The following is a 23,519-nucleotide window of genomic DNA, read 5'->3' on the forward strand; positions in this document are numbered from 1 at the left end:
CAAAATTTGCAGATGATACAAAATGACTCAAGATAGTTAAATCCAAAGCAGCCTGCGAAGAGCTACAAAGGGATCTAAAAAAAATGAGGGACTGGGCAAGAAAATGGCAGATGAAATTCAATATTGATAAATGCAAAGTAATGCACATTGGAAATCATAATCCCAACTATACATACAAAATTATGGGGTTTAAATGACCACTCAAGAAAGAGATTTTGGAGTTATCGTAAATAGTTCTCTGAAAACATCCAGTCAACGTGCAGCGGCAGTTAAAAATGCAAACAGAATGTTGGGAACCATTAGGAAAAGGATAGATAATAAAACAGAAAAATATCATAATGGTTCTATACAGTGGTGAGCTGGAGCCGTTTCCCACAGGTTCCCAAGAACCGGTTGCTAAAATTAGACCTCCGTGGAAAACTGGTTGTTAAAGGGCCAGGAGATGGGCAAAGAACTCCGGTCCGCGGGCCGGACCATCCTGTTGCTCCCAGGATTCCCAGCTGGGGAGGCTGAGGTTCCCCTGGCCCCTCCCCCGCTTCCCACCAGCTGCAGCGTGGCCAGTCGCCGGCACCAGTTGGGCAGCTCAGCTGAGCTCGGGAGTCGTCCTGCTGCCGCTTTTTGAGTAGCCCGGCAAGTGTGGGGGCGAAGGGGGCTGCTGCAAGCTCCAGGGCTGGCCAGAGGGGAGGGAAGGGACAAGTGGGGCAATTGGCCCAGGCCCTGCAGGGGCCCCCAGCCCCACGAGGATGTCTCCCCCGGGCTCTCCCCCGCTTCCCCCACCCCGCAGAGCCGCAGCATGGCCAGCAGCTGGGCAGCTCAGCTGAGCTCCAGAGTCGTCCTGCTGCTTTGAGCTGCTGGCAAGGTAAGGTACGGGGGAGGCTGCAAGCTCCAGGGCCGTGGGGGGGAGGGCAAGTGGGGCAATTTGCCCCAGGCCCTGCAGGGGACCCCGGACCCTCCTCTGCTTCCCTCCCTTAAATCAGAACTTTTTATAGGGAACCGGTTGTGAAGATTTTGGCAGCTCATCACTGGTTCTATATAAATCTATGATGCGCCGAAACCCTGAATACTGCATGCAGTTCTGGTCGCCCCATCTCAAAACAGATATACCAGAATTGTAAAAGGTGCAGAGAAGGGCAACAAAAATGATTAGGGGATGGAACAGCTTCCATATGAGGAGAGATAAAAAAGATGGGGGGCAAGTCTACACTTCAAACACTGTATCGCCGTAGCTGCACTGGCGCTGTAGAGTTTACGTGAAGATGCTCCTATGCAAACAAGCTCTTAATCCACCTCCCTGAGAGGCGCTGGCTAGGTGAGTGGGAGAGGTGCTCCTGCCGACAGGGGTGTGGATTTTTCACACCCCTGAGCAATATAGTTATAACAATATAGGTCTGTAGTAGAGACCTGGGACTATTTCGTTTAGACAAGAGATGACTAAGGGGGGATATGATAGAGGTCTATAAAATCATGACTGGTATGCAGAAAGTGACTAGGGAAGTGTTATTTACTCTTGCACATAACAGGAGAACTAGGGGTCACTTTATGAAATGAAGAGGCAGCAAGTTAAAAACAAACAAAAGAAGGTATCTGTGCACACAATGCACAGGCAACCTGTGGAAATTGTTGCCGTGGGATGTTGTGAAGGCTAAAAGTATAATTGGGTTCAAGATAATCAGGGCATGTAACCCCATACTCTGCATGTCCCTAAACCTCTGACTACCAGAAGCTGGGACTGCATGTCGGGGGATGGATCACTCAGAATTTCCCTGTTCAGTTCATTCCCTCTGAAACATGAGGCACTGGCCACTATCTGAAGACACAATACTGGGCTAGATGAAACATTGGTCTGACTCAGTATGTCCATTCTTATGTGAGTTATGAAGAGTAGAATATGGATAGAGGGTAAACATCAGGGTAAACTCCATGGCTTGCAGGACTAAGGATAATAAGGAGGATTTCTTTAAAAAACGTGTATTAGGAACAAAAGAAATCATAGCAGTGGTGTAGGCTCATTACTAGATGGAGACTGTTTAAAAGGTTGCAGAAAAGGTGGAAGTGTTCAATAAATATGTTTTTCATGTTGGAAACCCCATGTCAGTGTATTTAGGAAGGACAAGGGTCTCCAGTGCTCTTACATTTTAGCTGCAGCATGAAGGAGTAGACGTGGTGAAGGCCCTCCACAGCCAATTGCCAGATCTCCTGCTCCAGCTCCGCACAGCACAGAGTGAGACACCCCACCAGCTGGCCCAGGACGCTGAACTCCTCCACTTCCTGACGGAGAGAGGGAGCAAAGGGAGTCACTCGCCCCTGCAGACCTAGCGCAGCGAGTCCCCCTGGCATTGCCCTAGCAGTGGGTTAGAACAGGGGGAGGCAGAGGCCACCGCAGAGAGACTGGAGACAATGAGAGCAGGAGGAGCTGTGGGGCCCATCACCAGGGGCTGAGGAAAGCTCAGCAGGGATGGAGAAATCTGGGCAGCAAAGTCAGCAAACGTTACCCCCGAGTGGGGACCCAGGTAACGAATGAACTAACGTCCAGTCTCCATCTCAAGGGCAAGTTCCTAATCCCAGCCCCTTCTGCCATCCCCCTCCCTTCTTTGACCTCAGGCCCAGGAGCTTGGGGTCACCTTGGACTCCTCTGCTCTGCATTCTGCCTCTCTCACTCCATCCTGGAGCTCCCCAGAGCCCTCCCTTTCCGCGCCATCCCCAGCCTGCCTGCTCTCTCCTGCCGGCTCTCTCCTGCAGCCTTGTCCTCTCGTCTCCCCCTCCTGCAGCCCCTGCACTGGCTCCCTGCTCTTCCCCACCTGGCACCAAGCCCCTTGCCCTCCTCTCCCGGGGTCTGCACAGCCTCCCCACTCCCACTCCCCAGTTCTCTGGCGCCTTTGGCCCCGCCCATCCCTTTCACTGTGTCCCCTCCCACCTCCCTCATTCTGTTCTGCTGACCCAGCCTCTGGGGGCACATCATCCGAGCGACCCCCTCCAGCTGCCAGAGGGGAAGCCCTTCCATAGGGGGGATGGAGCAGCTGGAGCAGCTCAATGGCCCTGAGCATGCAGAGCAAGGGGCGTTCATCTGGCAGCCTGGCAGGAGCTGATGCCAAAGCATCCCACAGGCGTCTGACAAAGGGGGTGAACAGACACCTGGGTTCGGAGGCTGCTGTCAGGGCAATCCTGTGTAAATGCACTGACCCTTCGGAGCAGACTTTGGTGCTAGGGGAACAGCGGGGAGAGTCCTTGGAGACAGAATGATGGGACTCGACCCAAATCCCACTGGAGTCAGAGGACAGACCCATCGACATCAGGGCTCGTTAGATTGGACTCCTACTGAGGATCTTGCTAAGTCACTATTCTAGGCCTGCGTTTTCCATGCCAGGGCGTGCTGCACCACGAGGCTGCTCAGTGTAGTTAGGAGGTGGCCAGGGTCACAGGCTGCTCACCTGGAATTTGCACTGAGACCCCATGAATTCCATAAGCCAGGTGATCCTTCCCACTGCCCTCAGCCGCTCATGCACCTCCTTGGATGTAGTCCAGGGGAGCAGGACCTGAGAGAAACAAATTGGGACAATAGATGCTTAACACAATATTAACAACAAGGGGGCAGGAATACAGGCTAAACTAGGGAGAGAACAGATAAATGACAATTGAGGTCAGTTAGATGTATTCAAGTTGGCAGAGCCTCATGATATTCACCCTAGATGGAGCTAGGCAAAGCAATCGCTGAACCTTTAGGAGGGCTGAGGTCCCAAAGGACTGGAGAAGGGCAGACACAGAACCTGTCTTCAGAAAGGGGAACAAGGAGGCCCCAAGGAATTATAGACCTGTCAGCCTAACTTTGGTACCCAGAAAGATACTGAACAAGTTATTAAACAGTATGTAAGAATCTAGAGGAGATAATAGGGTAATAACGAATAGCACCATGGATTTGTCCAGAACAAACCATGCCAAACCAATCTAATTTCCTTCTTTGACAGGGTTACTTGCCTAGTGGATGGAGGCAGGCAGTATATGATGATGTATATGAAGTTTAGTAAGGCTTTTGACACAGTCCCACAAGACATTCTCATAAGCAAACTAAGCCAGTCTGATCCAGATGAGATTACTATAAGGTGGGCGTCCAACTGATGGAAAGACCATACTCAAAGAGGAATTATCACTGACTCGCTAGCAAACTGGGAGGGTGTCTCAAGTGGGGTCCCCCAGGGGTGTGCCTGGTCCAGTACTAATCAATATTTTCATTAAGAACTTGGTTAACGGAAAAGAGAGGATGCTTGTAAAGTTTGCGGATGACACCAAGCTGGGAGGGGTTGCAAGCACTTTGGAGGACAGATTAGAATTCAAAATCAGCTTGCTAAATTGGAGAGTTGGTCTGAAGTCAACAAGATAAAATTCAGTCAAAACAAAAGTGACGTAACACACTTAGGGAAGGAAAAATGCATAAAAACAAAGTGGGGGATAACCGGCTAGGTGGCAGTACTGCAGAAAAGGATCTGGGGGTTATCATGGATCTCACACTGAATATGAATCAACAGTGTGATGCTGTTGTGAAAAAGGGAAATGCCATTCTGAATTGTGATAGCTTGGAGCTCTGTGTCCAGTTGCAGGCACCATGCTTTAAGAAAGATGTGAACAAACTGGGGCCAGTCCAGAGGACAGCGACAAAAATGATCAGCAGTTTGGAAAACCTGACCTGTGAAGAAAGGTTGAACGAACTGGGCATGTTTCATCTTGAGAAGACATTGGGGGCACCTGTAACAGTCTTCAAATACGTTAAGGGCTGTTATACAGAGGATGGTGACAAATTGTTCTCCATGTCCCCTGGAGGTAGGACAAGAAGTAATGAGCTTAATCTGCAGCAAGGGAGATTTAAGTTAAATATTAGGAAAAAGTCTAAGGGTGGCTAAGCACTGGGACAGGTTACCTAGGGAAGTGGTGGACTCCCCATCATGGAGGTTTTAAAAAACAGGCTGGACAAACACTCAACAGGGACAGTCTAGGAATGCTTGGCCCTACCTCAGTGCAGGGGGTGGAGTAGATGACCTCTTGAGATCCCTTCCAGCCCTGCACTTCTGTGATTCCCTCTTCCCAGGTTCTGGGATCGAGGAGACCGAATCTCTGTCAAGGACATTTCCCTCTTTTGGGAGCACAAACGACCCACAGAATCTACTTCCTGTGGCCCCAGAACTAGAATGTTGGGGGAATCTAGCTCCGGGCTCTGGCCAGGTTGGTGGGGCCCATGGTGAACACAAAGGAATACCAGGTTCACATTGGGGCTCAGTGGAGAACACAGCAGATCCCGCCCACGCTCCTCCACCCCCACCCCATACAGACTTTTTCAGATATAGTGGGGGCACTTGGCCCTCCAGCCCAAGAACCTTTGTAGAGAACGTACTCTGAGGAGCCGAAGGCACGGGGGTGTCCCATGCTTGGGATTAAACAGAGCCTTGGTCCCTGAGCCCCACCCCAGCTACAGAACTAGTCCCCTTCCTGCCCCCACGCCTCCAGACCTTCAAGATGATTTGCAGCGCCAGAAGGTTGGGCTCCTGATCCTTGCACACCAAGGCCTTCAGCATCTCATCCATGGTTTTCAGAGTCTGCGTGCAGAGCAGAGGAGAAACCAGAGCAAGTGGAGTTACCCAGCCAGGTGATGAACCAATGCCCTAGCGTGTGACACCCCCCCAGGTCATAGCAGCCCCTGGTATTACAGCTCACCCACTCACTTGTACCCGCAGGGGACCTACTACAAACTCCTCCTGGCAACAGGGCCCCACCTGTCTTTGCTCTCCCCAGAAAGCCCACTGCACACAGTCTATCCCACTGGGAGAGTCAGACAGGACTCCACATTTGGAGGGCAGATTTCCAGCCAAGCTTCGGCTCCCCTGGCCTATGTGCACCTGAAGCAGCCGATCTCAGGCCTGTGCCCCCAGCCACGCATGGGGGATGAATGTGCTTGTGAAGGGAGTGTCTGTTCCCCACTAATTGTCGGTGCATGTGAAGGATAAATGCCTACTACTGCTACCCTAGGAGGGAGTTACTCCTTTATCTGGGCCTGTGCTTTGGGGCCTGTGCTTTGGTGCTGCAGGTCCTGTGCTGAAGTCCTGTCGGGGAGCTGTGATCATTACACTCTTATGCCAGTGCCAGGTAACCTAGGGGACAGTACACGAGCGAGTGGCAGGATTCCCACTCGGTTTGGGACGGCTCAACATGGCCGGTTTGGGGCTTACTTTGGTGCAGAGAGCAGCCTCCACCTCCTCCATGGTGTGTGCTGGAGGCAGGGAGAAGATGCTGGAGAAGCAGGTGGCGAGCAGGCTGGGTCGTGTCAGGACCAGCCACGGTAGCTTCATTTTGCTAAGAGAAGAGACACATGCGGATTTGGGGTCTGAGGCGGGACTGATGTGCTAATATTGCCCTCAGGCTCCCAGGACATGGAAACACCTGCGGGGGCTCCAGCTGGCAGGTGGCAGATGAGAACAGGCCAAGGGGGGGTGGAAGGAGTTGGTGCTGCCTTCTCTCATACCAGCAGGCAGGGACTTAGTGTAGCCTGCAGCTGTCTGCTGTGACCCCACCAGCACTCACCGGCTGGGGCAGAGATCGCTGCGCTTCACCGAGAAACAACATCCTGCAAATGGCATGGACGGGAGACTAGAGCCTGCTGGCACCAAAGCGCCTCTGAACCCAGCGGCCACAGTGCAGAGGAGCCTGCCAGTCCTGCCCCGCTGGGGGCAGGAGACCCTCCCACCACAGCCGTCTGCACTGCGGCTGCACAGTCCAGGCCAGCAGAGAGATGCTGCATCAGCCCGCAGCCGGGCAGAACCGAAGCAGGGATCTAAGCCCTGCCCCTGCCCATTGCTCTCAGCCTGCTGGACAGGGCACACAGCTGTGTGCAGGGGGGCAGGAAGGTGGGGACAGCCCAGACAGCATTAACCTCTTCACCCCCACTGCCAGAGCATGGCCCCAGCACATGCAATGAGGTGCCAGGTGACTACTTGAGCTGCCCCTGCAGGACAGAGCCGCGCCCCTCGTGGCAGGCAGCAGCGAGTGAGGAACAGCTACGCCCAGTGCTGACGCAAATCCCGCCCCCTCTCACCCCGGCAGAGATGCGATCATGGCCAATGCCGTTGCCTGCCCCGTTGTCAGGAAGCCAGTGCTCAGTGGGGAGAGTTGCTCCAGCTCCTGCCCCACCTCCCCTTCCCATTCCTGGGGAACTAATTGAGCCAACAGCGAGAGCCCAGCTCCAGCCCGCAGCATCCATCACCTTCCAGATGCCTGATGGGCAGGCTTCTGGGAAGCTCAGAGCAGGGCACTAGCGGCACTGAGAGAGAGCCCCCCATGGCACAGGCAGTGCCAAGTGCCAGGGCTCAGCCTGCCCAGCCTCTCAGCCACTGGGAGTCGCTGAGCTGCCAGTGTGACGCAGCTGGCACTGACTCCAATCGCTCCGCTCCAGCAGCACCTAACTGCCCCTCTCCCCTCAGAGGGGACCGGTCCTGCCTTCCACACCCCCTCCACCATATCTTCATAAGGCCACGTGGAGAGGTCACCAGGCACCGAAGGATCCTCCACCACCTACCCACTGGTGCCAGTCCACATGCACCAGCACCATCATCTGGTGCCACATTTCCTGGGGGAATCAGAAAATGGGGGAGGAGCAGAGGGGGGAATGCCCTGGAAAACTGGCCATGCCAAGTGGCTGGCATGTCTGGCTGCATGTAGCACTGGCTGGGGCTGGGCCGGGCAGGCTGGGTACCTCAGCTTCATGATGGCGAGCATTGCTTGCTGACGCATCACGCCGGTCAGGGAGTCGACGGACTCGTGATCAATCAGCTCCTGAGGAGACAATGTGGGGAAATGCCAGCTGGGCTCCAAGCTCCTGCAAGGCTCCGACAGGGGAGCAAAGCGCAGGGCCTGCAACACGTGGGCTCAGCAGCCAGGTCGTCCTACTGCAGGCTTGATGGTGTGCAGGGCTCCAGCCAGGGAGCGCAGTGCAGGGCCTGTGCTCAGTGTCCCAGTGTCACGTGCCAGTGCTCTGCAAAGGCTCCATCAGCATTAGCACCCAAGGACTCCACCTGAGATCAGGCTCCCTTGTGCCCGGTGCTGCACACACACAGTGAGAGCCAGTCCCTGCCCCAGAGAGCTCACGAGCTAACTAGACGAGACAAGGCATGGGAAGGAAATTGAGGCACAGAGGGGGAAGTGACTTGCCCAAGGTCTTACTGCAGAACTGGGAGTAGAACCCCGGTGTGCTGAGCCCAGCCCACTGGACCACCCACCAGCCCACGCTGTCCCACGTTCAGGGAAGGGAGGTTAGCTCTGGAAAGCTTTCTGCAGCGCTGGAGAGCAAAGACTTTCCAAATCTACGGAGCAGATTTGTTGCTAGTTCCCTAGTGGGCACTGACTGCGGAGTGTTGGGGCTCTGGGCAGGGAGACTGGCGTACACAGAGCGACCCGGTGACTTGGGAAGCTGGGTGCAAGGGAACAATCTACGTTTCAATACAGTTATATGTTTAGGAACAAAGACGGCAGGCCACACCCACAGCATGGGGCTCTAACCTGGGAAGCGGTGACTCTGGAAAAGACTTGGCAGTCATGGTAATCAGCTGCCCATGAGCGCCCAGTGCGAAGTTGGGGCCAAAAGGGTTAATGCCATCCCGGGATGTACAAACAGGGCAATCTCCAGTTGTTAGAGAGGTTATTTTCCCTCTGTATTTGGCACTGGTGCGACCGCTGCTGGGATCCTGTGTCCGGGTCCGGTGCCCACAATTCAAGGAGAATGTTGATAAATTGGAGGGGGGTCAGAGAACAGCCCCAAGAGTGACTGAAGGACTGGGAAACATGCCTGATAGTGAGAGACTCAAGGAGCTCAATCAGTTCAGCTTAACGAAGAGAAAGTTACAGGGTGACTTGATGACAGTCTGTAAGTACCTACAGGGGAAGCAAATACTGGATAATGGGCTCTTCAGTCTGACTCGATCCAATGATTGGCAGCTGAAGTTCGACAAATCTGCAAAGATCTCCAGGCCAGTCACTAAACCCGCCAAGTAACACAGCCCCAGTGTGTGTTTTACTCACCTTTATCTTCTCCACTAGCAGGCCTTTGTCCATAAAAGCAGGCAGGCTGCTGAGGGTGCTGATGGAATCCAAGAACTTGAGTTTCTTGGCCTCGTCCTACGCCCCGCAGAGATTAGACACAAACAGGAAGGTTAGCGTGGAAAGGAGCTGCTAGTGGAAGAGATGTCAGAAAGCTTCCCCCCAGTGCTGCTCAGGCTTTGATATCCCAAATGGCAGAAGGCCATTCATCTGGCAACAGGAGTGACTATCTGGGGAGGGCAGGGCAGGGCAGCTCTGTATGAAACCGGACCAGAGAGGGAGCAGATCTCACGGGGTAGGTGTCCAGAGAGGAACTGCAACATGGCAGCTAAGCAGCCAGACAGTGTTAGTAGGGGCTTGACAGAGTGGGAGGAACATCTGGGTGGGACACCCTGACACCCCAATATTCGCCACTGTCATGTCATTAGGATATGTTTTGTACAAAGTACATATTGTAAGGTATTGTAAAAGTCTTTATCTGCTAGACATTAATGTCTCGTTGGATTGTATGTGCTATCGCTGTATGTGCAGTTATGAAGTTCAGCTATGTATGTGTTCCTGAAACACGTTGTGAGGTTCAAAACAGCCTATCAGATACAACAGTAAAAATGCCAAACAATGGCTTATTGAGGAAATGCACACAAACAGCATAGAAACCTCTTCGAGATAACGCTACACAGTGGGAACTGTTGGACCCAGGTCGCAGCAAAAGAGTTTTCCAGCAGGTGGAAGAGGAGATAAAAGGGGAACAATGACATCGGGGGGACCTCACGCTCCCTGCAATAAGACACCTGGAAACACCTGAGGGACAAAGATTGAACTATGAGAAGTGATGGTCTCAGGCTGGAGAGAGATTCCTAACCTGTGTAAGAAAACCTGGGAAATCCAAGCTGCACAGCAAAGAATCTTAAGAATCTGCCAGCCTGAGAATTTGCTAGTGTAGATCCTATCTATCTAGTGTGGAAAGCTTAGTTTGTATGTTGTGTTTATTTACTAAGGTAATCTGCCTTGTTCTGTTTGCTATCTCTTAGAACCACTTAAAATCTACCTCTTGTAGTTAAGAATCTTATTTCTTGTTTATCCCATAACCCAGTGTGTACAATTAGTAACTGGGGGGAGGGGCAAAGAGTTGTGCATGCCTCTCTCCACATCAAGGGAGGAGGCAAATTTCATAAAACCTTTGGGTCTGTACTCCAAAGGAGGTGGGCACCAGAGTACTGGGACAAGCCCCTTCAGCTGAGTCTTCCCAGAGCTGATCTCAGGGTCTGTGTCTTTCTGCAGCTGGGCGTGGCCCTGCCTGAGTGTATGGCTGAAAGTGGCTTGTGAACTGAGCCCAGGGCTGCCCAGAGGATTCGGGGGGCTGGGGCAAAGCAATTTCAGGGACCCCTTCCATAAAAAAATAGTTGCAATACTATAGTGTCATGTATTTGGAAATGTAAAAAATAACCAGTGAAATACATTCAAAAATTAATTTTTAATAATTTGAAAATACACCTCTACCTCGATATAACGCTGTCCTGTGGAGCCAAAAAGTCTTACCGCATTATAGGTGAAACCGTATTATATCGAACTTGCTTTGATCCACTGGAGTGCGCAGCCCCACCCCCCGCAGAGCACTGCTTTACCGCGTTACATCCGAATTCGTGTTATATTGGAGTAGTGTTATATCGGGGTAGAGGTATACACGAAATACATGATTTTAAAACATTCAATGCTTTAATGTGTGTGTCATAACTATAAAGGGAAGGGAACTGCCCTCCTGTGTACAATACTATAAAATCCCTCCTCGGCAGAGACACTAAAATCCTTTTACCTGTAAAGGGTTAAGAAGCTCAGGTAACCTGGCTGACACCTGACCCAAAGGACCAATAAGGAGACAAGATACTTTCAAATCTTGGGGCGGGGAGGAGGCTTTTGTTTGTGCCCTTTGTTTTGGTGGTGTTCGCTCTTTGGACTAAGAGGGACCGGACATCAATCCATGTTCTCCAAATCTTTCTGAACAAGTCTCTCATATTTCAAACTTGTAAGTAACAGCCAGGCAAGGCGTGTTAGATTTAACTTTGTTTTCTCAACTTATAAATGTTCCTTTTTGCTAAGAGGATTTACCTCTGTTTGCTGTAACTTTGAACCTAAGGCTAGAGGGTTCCTCTGGGCTCTATGAATCTGATTACCCTGTAAAGTTATTTTCCATCCTGATTTTACAGAGATGAGTTTTACCTTTCTTTCTTTAATTAAAAGCCTTCTTTTTAAGAACCTAATTGATTTTTTCCTTGTTTTAAGATCCAAGGGGATTGGATCTGGACTCACCAGGAATTGGTGGGGGAAAGAAGGGATGGTTAAATTCTCCTTGTGTTAAGATCCAAGGGGTTGCATTGGTGTTCACCAGGGACTTGGTGAAGAAGTCTCTCAAGACTATCTAGGGAAGGGAGTTAGTATTTAGGAGTGGTGGCAGCAAAATCAGATCTAAGCTGGTAGTTAAGCTTAGAGGTGTTCATGCAGGTCCCCACATCTGTACCCTAAAGTTCAGAGTGGGGAAGGAACCTTGACAGTATGTATACATTTGCAATTACATAATGGGCTGTCGCTGGGTGATGGTGATGGTTGGTGCCAATGGGCTGGCGCTGCCTGGGGGTGGCGCTGCTGTTGCCCAGGGCTGGGTGAGGAGCTGGGCTCAGGGCTGGGGGCGTGTCAGGAGGGTGTCCAGCTCAGAGGGGCTTACCATGCTGCTTACTCCCACCTCTCCCAGAGCCTCAGAGCGCGCCGCGTCCAGGAGCTTTCCTGGCCCCTGGACAGCACTGCAGCAGCCTGGCTCCATCGGGACCTGAGCTCACAGCCCCGCCCCCTTACCATGCGGCTCTGAGCGGGAGGTGCTCAGGCCCCGCCCCCTTACCATGGGGCTCTGAGCAGGAGGCGCTCAGGCCCCACCCTCTTACCATGTGGTTCTGAGCAGGAGGTGCTCAGGCCATGCCTCCTTACCACGCAGCTCTGAGTGGGAGGAGCTCAGTCCCGCCCCCTTACCATGCGGCTCGAGCGGGAGGTGCTCAGGCCCCGCCCCCTTACCACATGGCTCCAAGTGGGAGGAGCTCAGGCCCCACACGAGCCACGCTGCTTTAGCTCTGTCCAGGGCCACTCCTGGAGGCGGTGCGCTGAGGTGCCGGGGGATGGGGGCAGGCGGAGGGAGCCTCCGACATTCTTGTGGGAGCCTCTGCGTGGCCCGGGGCCTGGTGCAAATTGCCTCACTTGTCCCCCCCCTCTGGGTGGCCCTGCGCAAGCCCAGCAAGACAAGGTAAAGGGGGCCCAGGCTGGCAGAACAGGCGGGCTCAGTGGTATCCCAGTACATCAGGTGGCACCTCAAAGGGGCTGGAAATTGAAAGTAGACAAATTCAAACTGGAAATGTACGTTTTTAACACAAGCAGGGTGGCACGCCTTTTTAACAGAGAAAGTAATAGACCATTGGAACAACTGGGAAGTGGCATGGTGGGTGACCTTTTGTAACTCAAGGCAGGACATTTTTAAGATGCTTTAGTTTAAACAGGAATTATTTGGCGGCTGGTCACTGGCCTGTGTTATACAGGAGGTCACAGTGGTCCCATCTGGCCTTAGAATCCATGCATCTCCCGGAGAAGGGCGGATGGTGCATGTGGACAGGGCACTAGCTGACAGGTCAGAGGAGGGCTCTTAGTACCTGTTCATTGCTCGTGAGAAAGGCGTTGATGTAATCCAGGGCCTCTTTCTCCTCTGAGTCTGGCCTCATAAAGCAGGAGGCGTTACAAGGGGATGGTGAATCTGATCAAAGACAGAGCAGTGGTAATACCTGGGTCTTCCATGCTGCAGGCTGGGTGACAGAGATCTTAGAGAAAACCCTTACCTCTCACTTCCGCCCCAGCAGGGGAGCAGCCCCGATGCACAGCAGGGTCTGGCACAGCGGTTCCTGGCTTCCCCACCTCTTTGCTGCCCAGCCCAGCAAAGATCCAGTCAGAGCCCTGGTTCCCAACAGCCAACCCACTTCCCCGCCCACCATGCAGGCTCAGTCTGGGGACTTGGGGAGCGTCACATCTGGAAGGAGGGATGATGTCAGGCCATGAGTGGTGTCCCAACTCTCCAGGCCATTGCTGGAGGGGGCAGAGGGACTGGCAGTGAATTGCTCTGGTCCTCGTGTAGGAGAGGGAACAGTTGCCCAGTCTGTGTGAGATATGGGTACCCAGAGCCTGCCCGTTCTGCTTGTTCTGACTGCCTCTCCTGCCACCAACAGCCAGCCAGAGCCATCGGGTGTAACCTGGGCAGGCACTGGGCTCCCATCATCAACACTCCCCCCCAAATGCCCTGTGCTGGGACATGCAACAAAGGAGCCAGCAGATGGGGCTGCAACACCAGAGGGCATCTTATGCTCTAGCCGGCGCCCTGCCATCCTAGGCTTTAACAACCCACCCTGCACTGAGCATCCCCTTCAACGGGTGGAAAATATCCTCCAACCCTGCAGCGTGACAGATCAGGGTGGGCGATTCAGTCAGTCTCCACCTGATGCTTCGGCCGCCGTTTCTAATGCCCCAATCAGCTCTAGAGGCTGCAGCTGCTGCCAGCAGGAGGGGCCATTCCCCCCTGCCGGGGTTTTCCTGTCTCTCCATCTCATGGCAGCTCAGAGCAATACAAGGTCTATGGAGTCTTCTCCCCCAGTGACACACTGGTCCTGCCACCCAACCCCCAGAGGGGCCAGGCCCCACCACAATGCAGGGCCATGGCCCCGGCCATTTCTGCAGCCCCCTCTGCCCACCCAGGAGGTACCCACTCACCGGCACGGAAGGGCTGAGGCACACACAGCTCCTGCTTCTGCTGTGGGCTCTTTTGCCAACTCTTCCGTTGGGGAGGTTTCGTCTCCTCACAGGCACCGATGGGCTTTGAGGGGTCCTTGGGGGCTTCTTCAGCCATCCTGCAAGAAGCCAGGACAAGGCATTGCTTGTGAGTGACGAGAGGCGACTGCCCCGTTCAGCATCAGGACCAGCCCAATTATTTCTGTTCCACCAGCGCCTACAGATGCCAGCTGAGATCAGGGCCCTGTTGCACCAGGTGCTGCAGACAATCGCTGGGCTGTAGGGCTCAGACTCTAACTAGCCAAGGCAGCCAGCAGAGAAACAAGTGAAGGGATGTGCTCAAAGTCACCCAGCCAGTCAGCAGGACAAGCAGGATTAGAACCCAGGTCTCCGGATGCCCAGGCCAGCACCCCATCCCGCAGGCCAAACGGCCTCCCCAGGTCACTCCCACCTCTCCTTCTGCTGGTTCACAAGCTGCACAGCAGACAGGCTGGATCCAGCCACTCAGGATTCTTCCTGCCCAGGGAAATTACCCTAATCCCTTCCCCCAGGAATATTGGGGCCATGGCAGTTCCCAGGTGGGTGAGGCCAGGGGGGTGGGGCAGCTGGGGCGGGCTCATGAGCAGCAGGAGTTGCTCACACACCCCCGTGAAAGGGCAGGAGCAGAAGGTGGGAGAGCAGCAGGGAGGCTGGTACCTTCTCTTCCAACCTGCCCAACCTCAATTGCATTTATCCTGACCGCCCCCTGCAGGGCAGGGCCTGGCTGCTACCCTCACTGAACAGACAGAGAACTGTGGCACAGAGGGAATAAGGGACTTGCCCAAGGCTACGCAGACTATCTCTGGCAGAGCTGGGAAATGGCCATGGGTCTCCTGGGTCCCAGGCTGGCACCTTCTCTTCCAACCTCCTGCCCCCTTTGTCCCTGGTTCAGTGTGAGCTGTGGGAGCTCTCTGGGGCACAGGAGCTGGCTGGTGCCCAGATGGAACAACGTTGCCTATTGCACAGATCTTGCTTTTCCCGAACGTTGAATCTGCTGCTACAGCCATACCAGCGCCCACCAGGATCCTTGCAGCTGGTCAGTGCTAAGTTATGAACTGTGCTAGGTAGGGAAGACGAAATAGATCTTCCATCACTAGCACAGCTCTGTGTTACTGTGGACTCACTGCGGGCTCAACCCAACCAGCCCTCCTCACAAGGAGCCTGTAAATCCTCCAGCCCTGCTGTTCTCCTTTGTATTTCTGTATTGCCCAGAGGGCTCAGTCCGGGATCAGGGCCCCGCGGTGCTAGACATTGTACAGACACAGCCCGATTCCCCCCACGCTGTGTCTCCTGAATGGGGACTGGAGGGAGACCAGGACTGGAGTAGGACTAGGAACAAGGCTGGAGCAGGCTCAGACTGTTGCCTTTGTCAGGCAGGAGCAAGTTCCTGGCCCTGGAGTGATGTTGAGCAGACTGAGCTGCTGCTGTGAGACTGATATAGCTGCTCTGGGAGTCACAAGGCCAGTTCCTGGCTTGTGGATTGGCTGGAGCCCAGCACAGGAGGGACTCAGCCCCTTACAGATGGCTCCCAGGGCGCTTGGCTCCCGGCCCCGCTGGGTACTGACATGCCAGGTGCCGGGGGCGAGGTGCAGTGCCAGGGAGGAGATTGGGGAGGCAGGCGCACTGAGGTGGGGCTGAGCGGGCAGGTGCTGAGGAGCTGCGGCTGGCTGGCCAGCAGAGAGGAGGAGCAGCAGCTCGGCTCTGGAGGGCCCAGCTGCAGTTCCACACAGGGCGCTGCAATCATGTTTGTCACACCACACCTTTGGCTCAATACCATTGGGGTTTGGGCATTTTAGGGTTAACCTGTGGCTTCCCTTTGCAAAGTTCAGTTTTTTCTTTCCTCCTTGTCCTGCAGGATTAAACCCTGATTTCTCTTGCTTAACAGAATTCACTGGCTGATGGGGTGGGCTCTGTTTGCTAACAGCTATTAGCAAGTCTTTCTTCTCCCTGCCAGCCAGGTAATTTGCATTAACACAAACACTAGAAACGCAGGCAGTCTCAGCTGGAGCAGGAGGAACAGCAGCGGCTCGCAGACCTCTCCAAGAACAAGAAGCAGCAGCTTTTCCTGGGCTCCCTGGCAAGCCGGCTATGGCCTCGGTCGAAGCAGCAGTGACACTCTCCTGTGCAGCCCCACCCGCTTGTGGACCGTCAGAGCAGCGTGGTCTGGGGGGTGGGGTTCCAGCCATGGCATCTCATCTACAATCCTGCAGAACTGCCTTCAGACTTAGCCCGTTCCAGACCCACTCTGCGGGGCGGAGAGCCGGCCGGCAGAGATTCCCACGCCGGCTCTGCGGTGGCCTAGTGGGGCCTGCGTGTCTGCAGAAAAATGGACTTATCTCAGTACAAATAAAGGGGGGTGGGGAGGGTCACTCCCTAATTAGCTTCTAGATCTCGCCCCCTCTGTATCGTGTTTCCTTCAGACGAGAGAGAGGACCGTGCTGCTCCTGTTGGCGTGAATGGAACCGGTGGGACACACGCTTCAAATAAAGGGTCATCTTTCTTAAAAAACAAAAACAAACCAAAAAAAAAAAACCTCCTTAGCTGCTATGGATTCCAAGGCTGGACTTTGTCTTACAGAGATACCACACAAATTCAAAGGGTCTGAGGCTGAGAGCTGGCTTGCTCTCCCCTGCATCTTTAAGAGTTCAGCCATAAAACTGTTCTGCTCTGGAACACCAGTAACCCAATCTGTCCTCAGACCCTGAAGCACAGACTGCTTACTCACAGATTCAGCATGGAGACATTCCTGTTCCAACACCATTGTCTTCCCAACACGCTGGCCACACTGTATCATGTCATTCAACGCCTAAAATAGCACACAATTTTTCACACTGAAAAAAACCCAACAGTAATCTAGCTAATAACAACAATAAAAATAAATTAAACTAATAATGAAATATATGTGTAGACTGTATATGAGATTACTACATGAAAAATGAAAATGAGCTTACTTTGGGATTTTACAAGGCACTTATATCATTTAAACACATTTGGTACCCTGAGTAATGATAACACTTCTTGCAAATCACATAACTAGGGAACCCACGGTCACCTTCCCTCACCCCATTGCAAAGGCACAGGGGTTATTGCTGGCTGCCCTAGGGCTGCAGAAAACCTTATGGGCAAAACATATGGAAAGAAGGGGATCAATTTGTACAGAGGGTTGAAGGGGGACTCCCATAGTGCATTAATTAACACTTAATAAATACATCAAAATTAAATATAGTACAAAGATAAGAAGCTGTAATGACAAACTTTACTTCATGAGAAGCATCAGGGAAAGAAACCGAGAAGGAGTAATGGTAGGGGGAATCCTAGGGAGACCAAAGGGGCTGGTAGAGGGAGCAGACAGAGAACAGGGGTAGAGAAGAGTTGCTGCAGGGTTGCCCCAGTTTTCTGCATCTCCTCCGGAAACACTGATCTCTATCACTATAGGAGGGAACAATAAATGGAATGCCCAGAAGAATGAATGACTTGAGGACAGTTTCCTGAAGGGACCCTTACCCATCTTTTCTAGCTTCAACATTTATATTTCTACTTAGGGTGCTTTGGCCCACAGAAATAAAAATCCGCACATCTTTCATGTGGTTTTGGACCAGTGGAAAAAACTAGGTACAATTCAAGTGACTTTTAAAATTGCCTATGAAACCGAGTTAACAAAATAAATGAGCTTATGAACAACTATAGTTTCAAGTGAAAAACTATAAATGGACTTCTTTGCAAAGAAATTGTAAGTTTTCTTACAGGAAAAGCCACAAACTGTCTGGAAAGAAAGAGAAGACTGAATTACTTGCCTAAGTGAAATTAAATACCCAGAGAATTGCTGGGCCTGCAATGATGATGACAGGGGCTTGCTCACCTGTGGCTCCCCCTCCCTGGGCTGTTGAGGAACAGCCAGGGAGGTCTGCATCTGCAAGCAGGCACCCTGCTACAGATGGAGCTCCTGGTCAACCTCCTCCTCGCCCTGGCAAAAATGGCCATCTACGCGACCAGGGAGAGGCGGTTGGCTAATGGAGACTCCTGCGACTGTGGGGCTTGTTTCCGATCCTTAGTCCGCTCACGTCTCCGGGCGGAGTTCCTCTGGGCGGCGTCCGCTGGCTCCCTTGACGCCTTCGAGGAGCAGTGGGCGCTGTCCGGGGTTCTCTGCTCGGTGTCACCGTCAGGCTCCCTTCTCATGACCCTTTGACCGCACTCCTGTCCCTGTTCTTTTATTAGTTGTCCCCCGCAATTAGTGGGTTTCTGAGGCTCTGTGGCACCTCCCCTTAGGCTGGGGGGGGTTCCGTTAGCATGGGGCGGGCTCGCCCGCCCCATTTCCTGGAAACCCAATAGATACAGATGGAGCTCCCATTAGCCCTGGTGGTTGGGAGCATTCCGGCCAATGGACTTGGGAGAAGGGGGAAGGCAAAGGGGGAGATTGTAGGGAGCAGAGGGGGAGGGGAGGTGTCACTGGAGGCAGAAGCGGAGGCTCTCTGGTGAGGGGTGATGGGGGCACAGGGGCCAGTGGGGGTCTTTTTGGGGAGCAGAGGGTTGTGTGGGTCTCTGTGGGGTGAGGAGGAGTGGTGGACAGAGCCAGCTGCAGCCCAGGTCTGCTCTGTGTGGGTTGCTATAGCCCCCCCAAGGAAACCCCCTCTGAACTTTGTATTTAACGTCATCCCCGGGTGCCCATTGCTGCTCCCCCACCCCCAGGGCTGCGTCTGTCTGACAGTGAGAGGCTCCTCCTGCTTTCTGCCTGCGGCTCCCTGCTGTGGAGGCGTGGCCAGGCAGCTCTGGCAACGCCCTCCACAGCTGCCATTGGCTGCTGTTCCCGGCCAATGGGCTGGCAGCAGGGTCAGGGCTGGTGTGGGAGGGGGACGGAGGCAACGTGCGGAGCTGCCCTGCCTGGGCCCAGACTCTCTGCAGGGCGCGGAGACGCGTGGGGGGGGGGGCGGAGATCCGTTGGCGGGAGTCACCCCTGAGGTGAGGGGGCCCCGAAAGCATTTTTAAACCCCCACAAGTCTCTCTAGCTTGGGCCCCTGAAACGCTAGCAATTTAAACATTAAAGCCAACTCTTTTAAGAAGACAAATAACCCCATTTAAAAAAACAAAACTATTTTTTTTCCAGAATAAAAACAAAACTGCTTTTAAAAACCATTTTGGCCCCTCCATTTTCGGGGAGGAGTAGGGTGACCAGACAGCAAGCGTGAAAAATCAGGGTGGGGGGTAACAGGAGCCTATATATGAAAAAGACCCCTAAATCAGGACTCTCCCTATAAAATTGGGACATCTGGTCACCCTACTCTCCCCTAACATTCACCTTTGTGATCTGGGGAGGAGGAATTAAGTTGTCTGCATAACTGGGCTGCTTTTGGCTAATTTTTTTTTCTTTTAATTAAAGCATTTTTCTTTGGGAGCCTTACAGTATTAAACATTAAATCATCATACACAACAATCCTTAACGTTACTCTACCAATTCCCAAGTGTGGGGCCCCTTGCAGATATCAACGAATGTCTTGGGGATTGTTTGTTTGTTTTTTAAACATGTTTCTTTCATGCTTAAAATTTGGGGGCTGTTTTTGAAATAAAATGGGTGTATCACAACCATAGTAAGCACCCTACAAATACCCAGAGCTTTTACATGTTTGATTTTCTTTAGCGCAAACGCTTGTTCTAAAGTATTGTGGAGGTCTGTGAACCCTGGAAACATTTCAGTTTTGGGTTAGACCCATGTTTATTTTTGTAAATTATTATTTTAATGACTTTGAGTTGCTAGAAAGAGTGACCCATAGCATTCGACCAACCCCTAGGTTATATTTCAAGTGTCCATAGCTTTCAACCAACTCCTGGGGTCATATTTAAACTATCCAATAGAATTGAACCAACTCCTGGGTTATAGTTAAATTGTCTAATAGCTTCTGCGAACTCCTGAGGTTTTATTTCAGTTGCATATTAATCAAAGCTCACCATCCTCACTCACTCACCTCTCTTACTGTGGGCGTACACCCATCAAATTTAATTACTGATCACTTATACCATTAATCCCGATGGCAACAAGGGTGGTTTATCTCAGTCACTTTGGCTATAACCTGGGGTTGTGGTTAAAACCATTCAGTTCAACAGAGTGGGTCAGCTCTATTGTACTCAAACATATCTGAACCAGCCCTGTTTTTTTTAAATGGTAAACAGATTTTTAGGGAGGTTCCCCTCTCACGATTCTACAACATATATTTCAGCTTTTTTTCCTAAATGGGTATATTTTACACAAAGACAACAGATCACACTGTAATAAGATTGGTGCCGTTATTTAGTAAGGACAGAATGGCCAAAGAGTGACATTATGTATTATATATTTTCAAAGTTAAAAACAGGGAGCACACCTCCTCTTGCAGTCCAGCAGAAATTCAGTTCAAGATTGTCCTCTTTCAACAGAAACTGTCTCCAAAAAAACTGAGATTTTTACACCAGCCTAACTCTTTGTTTCAAACAGATTTCAAAAGTCTGTAGTTAGCAGGTAGATTCGATCATCACAACTCTGAATTAATAGATACTTAAGGACTTTAGGCCCTCCTCCCCTAACATTCCCTTTTGTGATCTGGGCAGGAGGAATTAAGTTGTCTGCACAACTGGGCTGCTTTTGGCTAATTTTTTTTCTTGTAGTTAAAATACATTTTTCTTTGGGGCCTTCTTACAGTATTAAACATTAAATCACCATACACAACAATCCTTAACATTACTGTACCCATTCCCAAGTGTGGGGCCCCTTGCAGATATCAATGAATGTCTGGGGCTTGTTTGTTTTTTAAGCATCTTTCTTTCATGCTTAAAATTTGGGGGTTGTTGGGTATATCACAACCATAGTAAGCACCCTACAAATACCCAGAGCTTTTACATGTTTGATTTTCTTTAGCGCAAACGCTTGTTCTAAAGTATTGTGGAGGTTTGTGAACCCTTGAAACATTTCAGTTTTTGATTAGACCCTTGTTTATTTTGTAAATATATTATTTTAATGACTTTGAGTTGCTAGAAAGAGAGACCCATAGCGTTCAACCAACTCATGGGTTATATTTAAACCAGTGGTTCTCAAACTTTTGTACTGGTGACCCCTTTTCACATAGCAAGCCTCTGAGTGTGACCCCCCCCTTATAAATTAAAAACACTTTTTTATATATTTAACACTATTATAAATGCTGGAGGCGAAGCAGGGTTTGGGATGGAGGCTGGCAGCTCACGACCCCTGAAAGATCCCGATCCCCAGTTTGAGAACCCCTGATTTAAACTGTCCAATAGTGTTTAACTAACTCCTGGGGGTTAAACTGTCCAATAGAATTCTACCAACTCCTGGGGTTATAGTTAAACTGTCTACTAGAGTACAACCAACTTAAACTGTCCAATAGCATCTGTGAACTACAGAGGTTTTATTTCATTTCATATTAATCAAAGCTCACCATCCTCACCCAGTTCAACAGGGTGGGTCAGCTCTATTGTACTCAAACACATCTAAACTATCCCTGTTTTTTTAAATTATAAACAGATTTTTAGGGTCGTCCCCCCCATCATTCTACAACATACATTTCAGCTTTTTGAGCTAGAGCTAGGCTCTCAAAACTATATTTTTTTTAATTTAAAAGACAGACAGCTCCTTGAAAACAAACCAAGATGGTCCTTTACAACTTTTAGTTCACTTAAGGGCCACTAAGACATTCTAACAGAAACACAGTTAGTCACAAAGCCCTTTTCAATAGATTTTTTTTTTATTATTTACAGCTAGAGACCCAAACCCTTAATCACTCGACAGGGAGCCCTTCCATGAGGCCAGCTCTGAGCACGTAGTGCTGGGGCTGCAGGAGAACTGCAGACAAAGAAGGGTGTCAGTGGGGTTGGTGGCCTTCCTCATGTGCCCAGAGATTGGGTGATGAGAGACAGAAGGGTGGGTGAGAGAATATCTTAGATTCACCCAAGACAAGCGCTGGAGCTTTCTGTGTTAGCTTCTCTCTCACCCACAGTCACTGGGCCAACCAAAGACATTCCCTCCCCCACCTTGTCTCTCTCATGTGCTGGGCCTGACAGGGCTACACCAACGCTGCGGAAAGACATGGCGGAGGCTGTCTTTGCCCAGCCACGCCTGCCAGAGCCACGCAGGAAGCGGTTTACGCCAGGCAGCGCAGGGTGGAGAAGTAGCCGACTGACCCCTTGGCCAACAGCACAGAGGCTGCGGCCTGTTCCATGCAGGCGATTGGGAGCCGCGTCTCACCCACCAGGGAAGGCAATGTGGCCGTGTCCTGGGCCAGGGAGGGGAGCTGCTGCTGTGATCAGTTCTGGGCAGCACTCACCGGGCAAGCAGGCAGACACCTTTGTGGTGTGTGTCGGACCTCATGAGCAGGTCCCAGCCGCCCTGCTTCATCATGAAGGTGACCTGGTCCTTGTAGCCAGCACATCGAAGCAAAGCTTTCATGGCCTTCACCGCGAACCTGTGTGCAGAGCGAGCCTCTTGTTACTGAGCCCAGGCCAGGCCTTGCCGCATGCCTGCGGGCGACGGTGCAGAACCCAGGCTGGGTGTCGGGCTGGCGGTACCTGACGGGGCTGAGGGGTGTGGGCGTGTCCTCCTGGTTATGCTCCTTCTCGTGCGAAGCAGTGTACTGCACTGTGTAGGTGATGTGGAAGAGCAGAGAGATGTAAAGCTGAGGGAAGAGCTCTTTCACCTCCTGCCTGCAGGCCTGCTCCTGGAAGATCTCATACAGGGCTCTTGTGGCCTGCAGCTAAGAACAGGAGACAGACATCGCTGCAGGGATTTCGTCCTTCCCACGCTCCCCCAGGGCACCTAGAGGGGTGGGGTGGGCTGGGGGCTAAGGCCTGGGATGCAGGGTTCAATTCCTAGCCTGTGTGACCTTGGCTAGAACCACAGAAGGGACTTTGGCCCATGCCCAGCTTCATGTGCCCTGCTGCCTAGTGGACTCACAGCCCTGGGTTAAGTGCCCAGGCTCCGTATACGCTCCAGAGGGAGAGTCAGTTGGGCCAATTGTTAAAGCGGGTGAAAGGGATGGCCTGGGTAATTTCAGGCCTGTCAGCCTGACATCGATCCCAGGCAAGATAATGGAGCAGCTGGTATAAGATTCAATTAATAAAGAATTAAAGAGGATAATTTATTTAATACAAATCAACATGGGTGTATGGAAAATATTTCCTGCCAAGATAATTGTGATCAATTTTTCGATGAGATTACAAGTTTGGTAGATAAAGGAAATGGTATTGACATAATGTACGTAGACTTCTGTAAGGCGCTTGAGTTGGCGCTGCACTCCAGTTTGATCGGAAACCTAGAAGGATACAAGAATTACAGTCAAGACCATTGTGCTGTAATTCTCAAGTGTAGCCAAGGCCTTAGATAAAGTGAAAAGGAGGTAGGGCAGCTGTGTAACCAATCTGGTCTATCACTGACAGGAATTATCAATGCCTAGCATAACTTTCTCGACTATACTGGTCAGAAGTGCCAGCTGAGCTGAAACCTCTGCTCAGCTCCACGTGTGTGATTTCATGCAGCATGGCTGAGTGTGAGTGTGGATTTAGGCCTTTGCTATACTTAAGAGTTACATCGCAATAAAGCCACCAACTGCGCTGTAACTCAC

At 51.7% G+C, this 23,519-nt stretch overlaps 2 protein-coding genes across 13 annotated transcripts in view; both read right to left on the reverse strand.

The window, feature by feature from the left end:
- The window catches only part of LOC123369342 (maestro heat-like repeat-containing protein family member 7), a 1,253,347-nt gene that overhangs the window by 1,132,774 nt on the left and 97,054 nt on the right, over positions 1 to 23,519 (reverse strand). The window lies entirely within an intron of this gene.
- LOC123369354 (maestro heat-like repeat family member 5) lies at positions 2,028 to 22,276 on the reverse strand. 3 transcript variants are annotated; one of them, XM_045014869.1, is made up of 10 exons: positions 22,227 to 22,276; positions 16,646 to 16,726; positions 13,864 to 14,000; positions 12,759 to 12,859; positions 9,055 to 9,150; positions 7,733 to 7,812; positions 6,213 to 6,336; positions 5,496 to 5,582; positions 3,429 to 3,533; positions 2,028 to 2,268 (listed from the first exon to the last, which is right to left on the reverse strand). In XM_045014869.1, exons 2-10 carry the CDS (start codon positions 16,654 to 16,656, stop codon positions 2,101 to 2,103), a joined length of 909 nt encoding a protein of 302 aa, XP_044870804.1. In that variant the 5' UTR covers positions 16,657 to 16,726; positions 22,227 to 22,276; the 3' UTR covers positions 2,028 to 2,100. The 3 variants fall into 3 exon arrangements, with proteins under 3 accessions (XP_044870804.1, XP_044870803.1, XP_044870805.1); XM_045014868.1 differs by lacking the exon at positions 22,227 to 22,276 and adding an exon at positions 20,274 to 21,071; XM_045014870.1 differs by lacking the exons at positions 16,646 to 16,726; positions 22,227 to 22,276 and adding an exon at positions 15,956 to 16,128.

The sequence above is a fragment of the Mauremys mutica genome, chromosome 4, assembly GCF_020497125.1.
Source record: "Mauremys mutica isolate MM-2020 ecotype Southern chromosome 4, ASM2049712v1, whole genome shotgun sequence".
Taxonomy (NCBI): domain Eukaryota; kingdom Metazoa; phylum Chordata; order Testudines; family Geoemydidae; genus Mauremys; species Mauremys mutica.

Excerpts from the sequence above, each read along its gene's own strand:
- LOC123369354 (XM_045014869.1), bottom strand. Across the intron at positions 12,860-13,863 it reads GCCTCAGCCCTTCCGTGCCG|ATTCACCATCCCCTTGTAAC; the intron begins GTGAGTGGGTAC and ends GTCTTTGATCAG. Across the intron at positions 2,269-3,428 it reads GGTCTCAGTGCAAATTCCAG|GAAGTGGAGGAGTTCAGCGT; the intron begins GTGAGCAGCCTG and ends TCTCTCCGTCAG.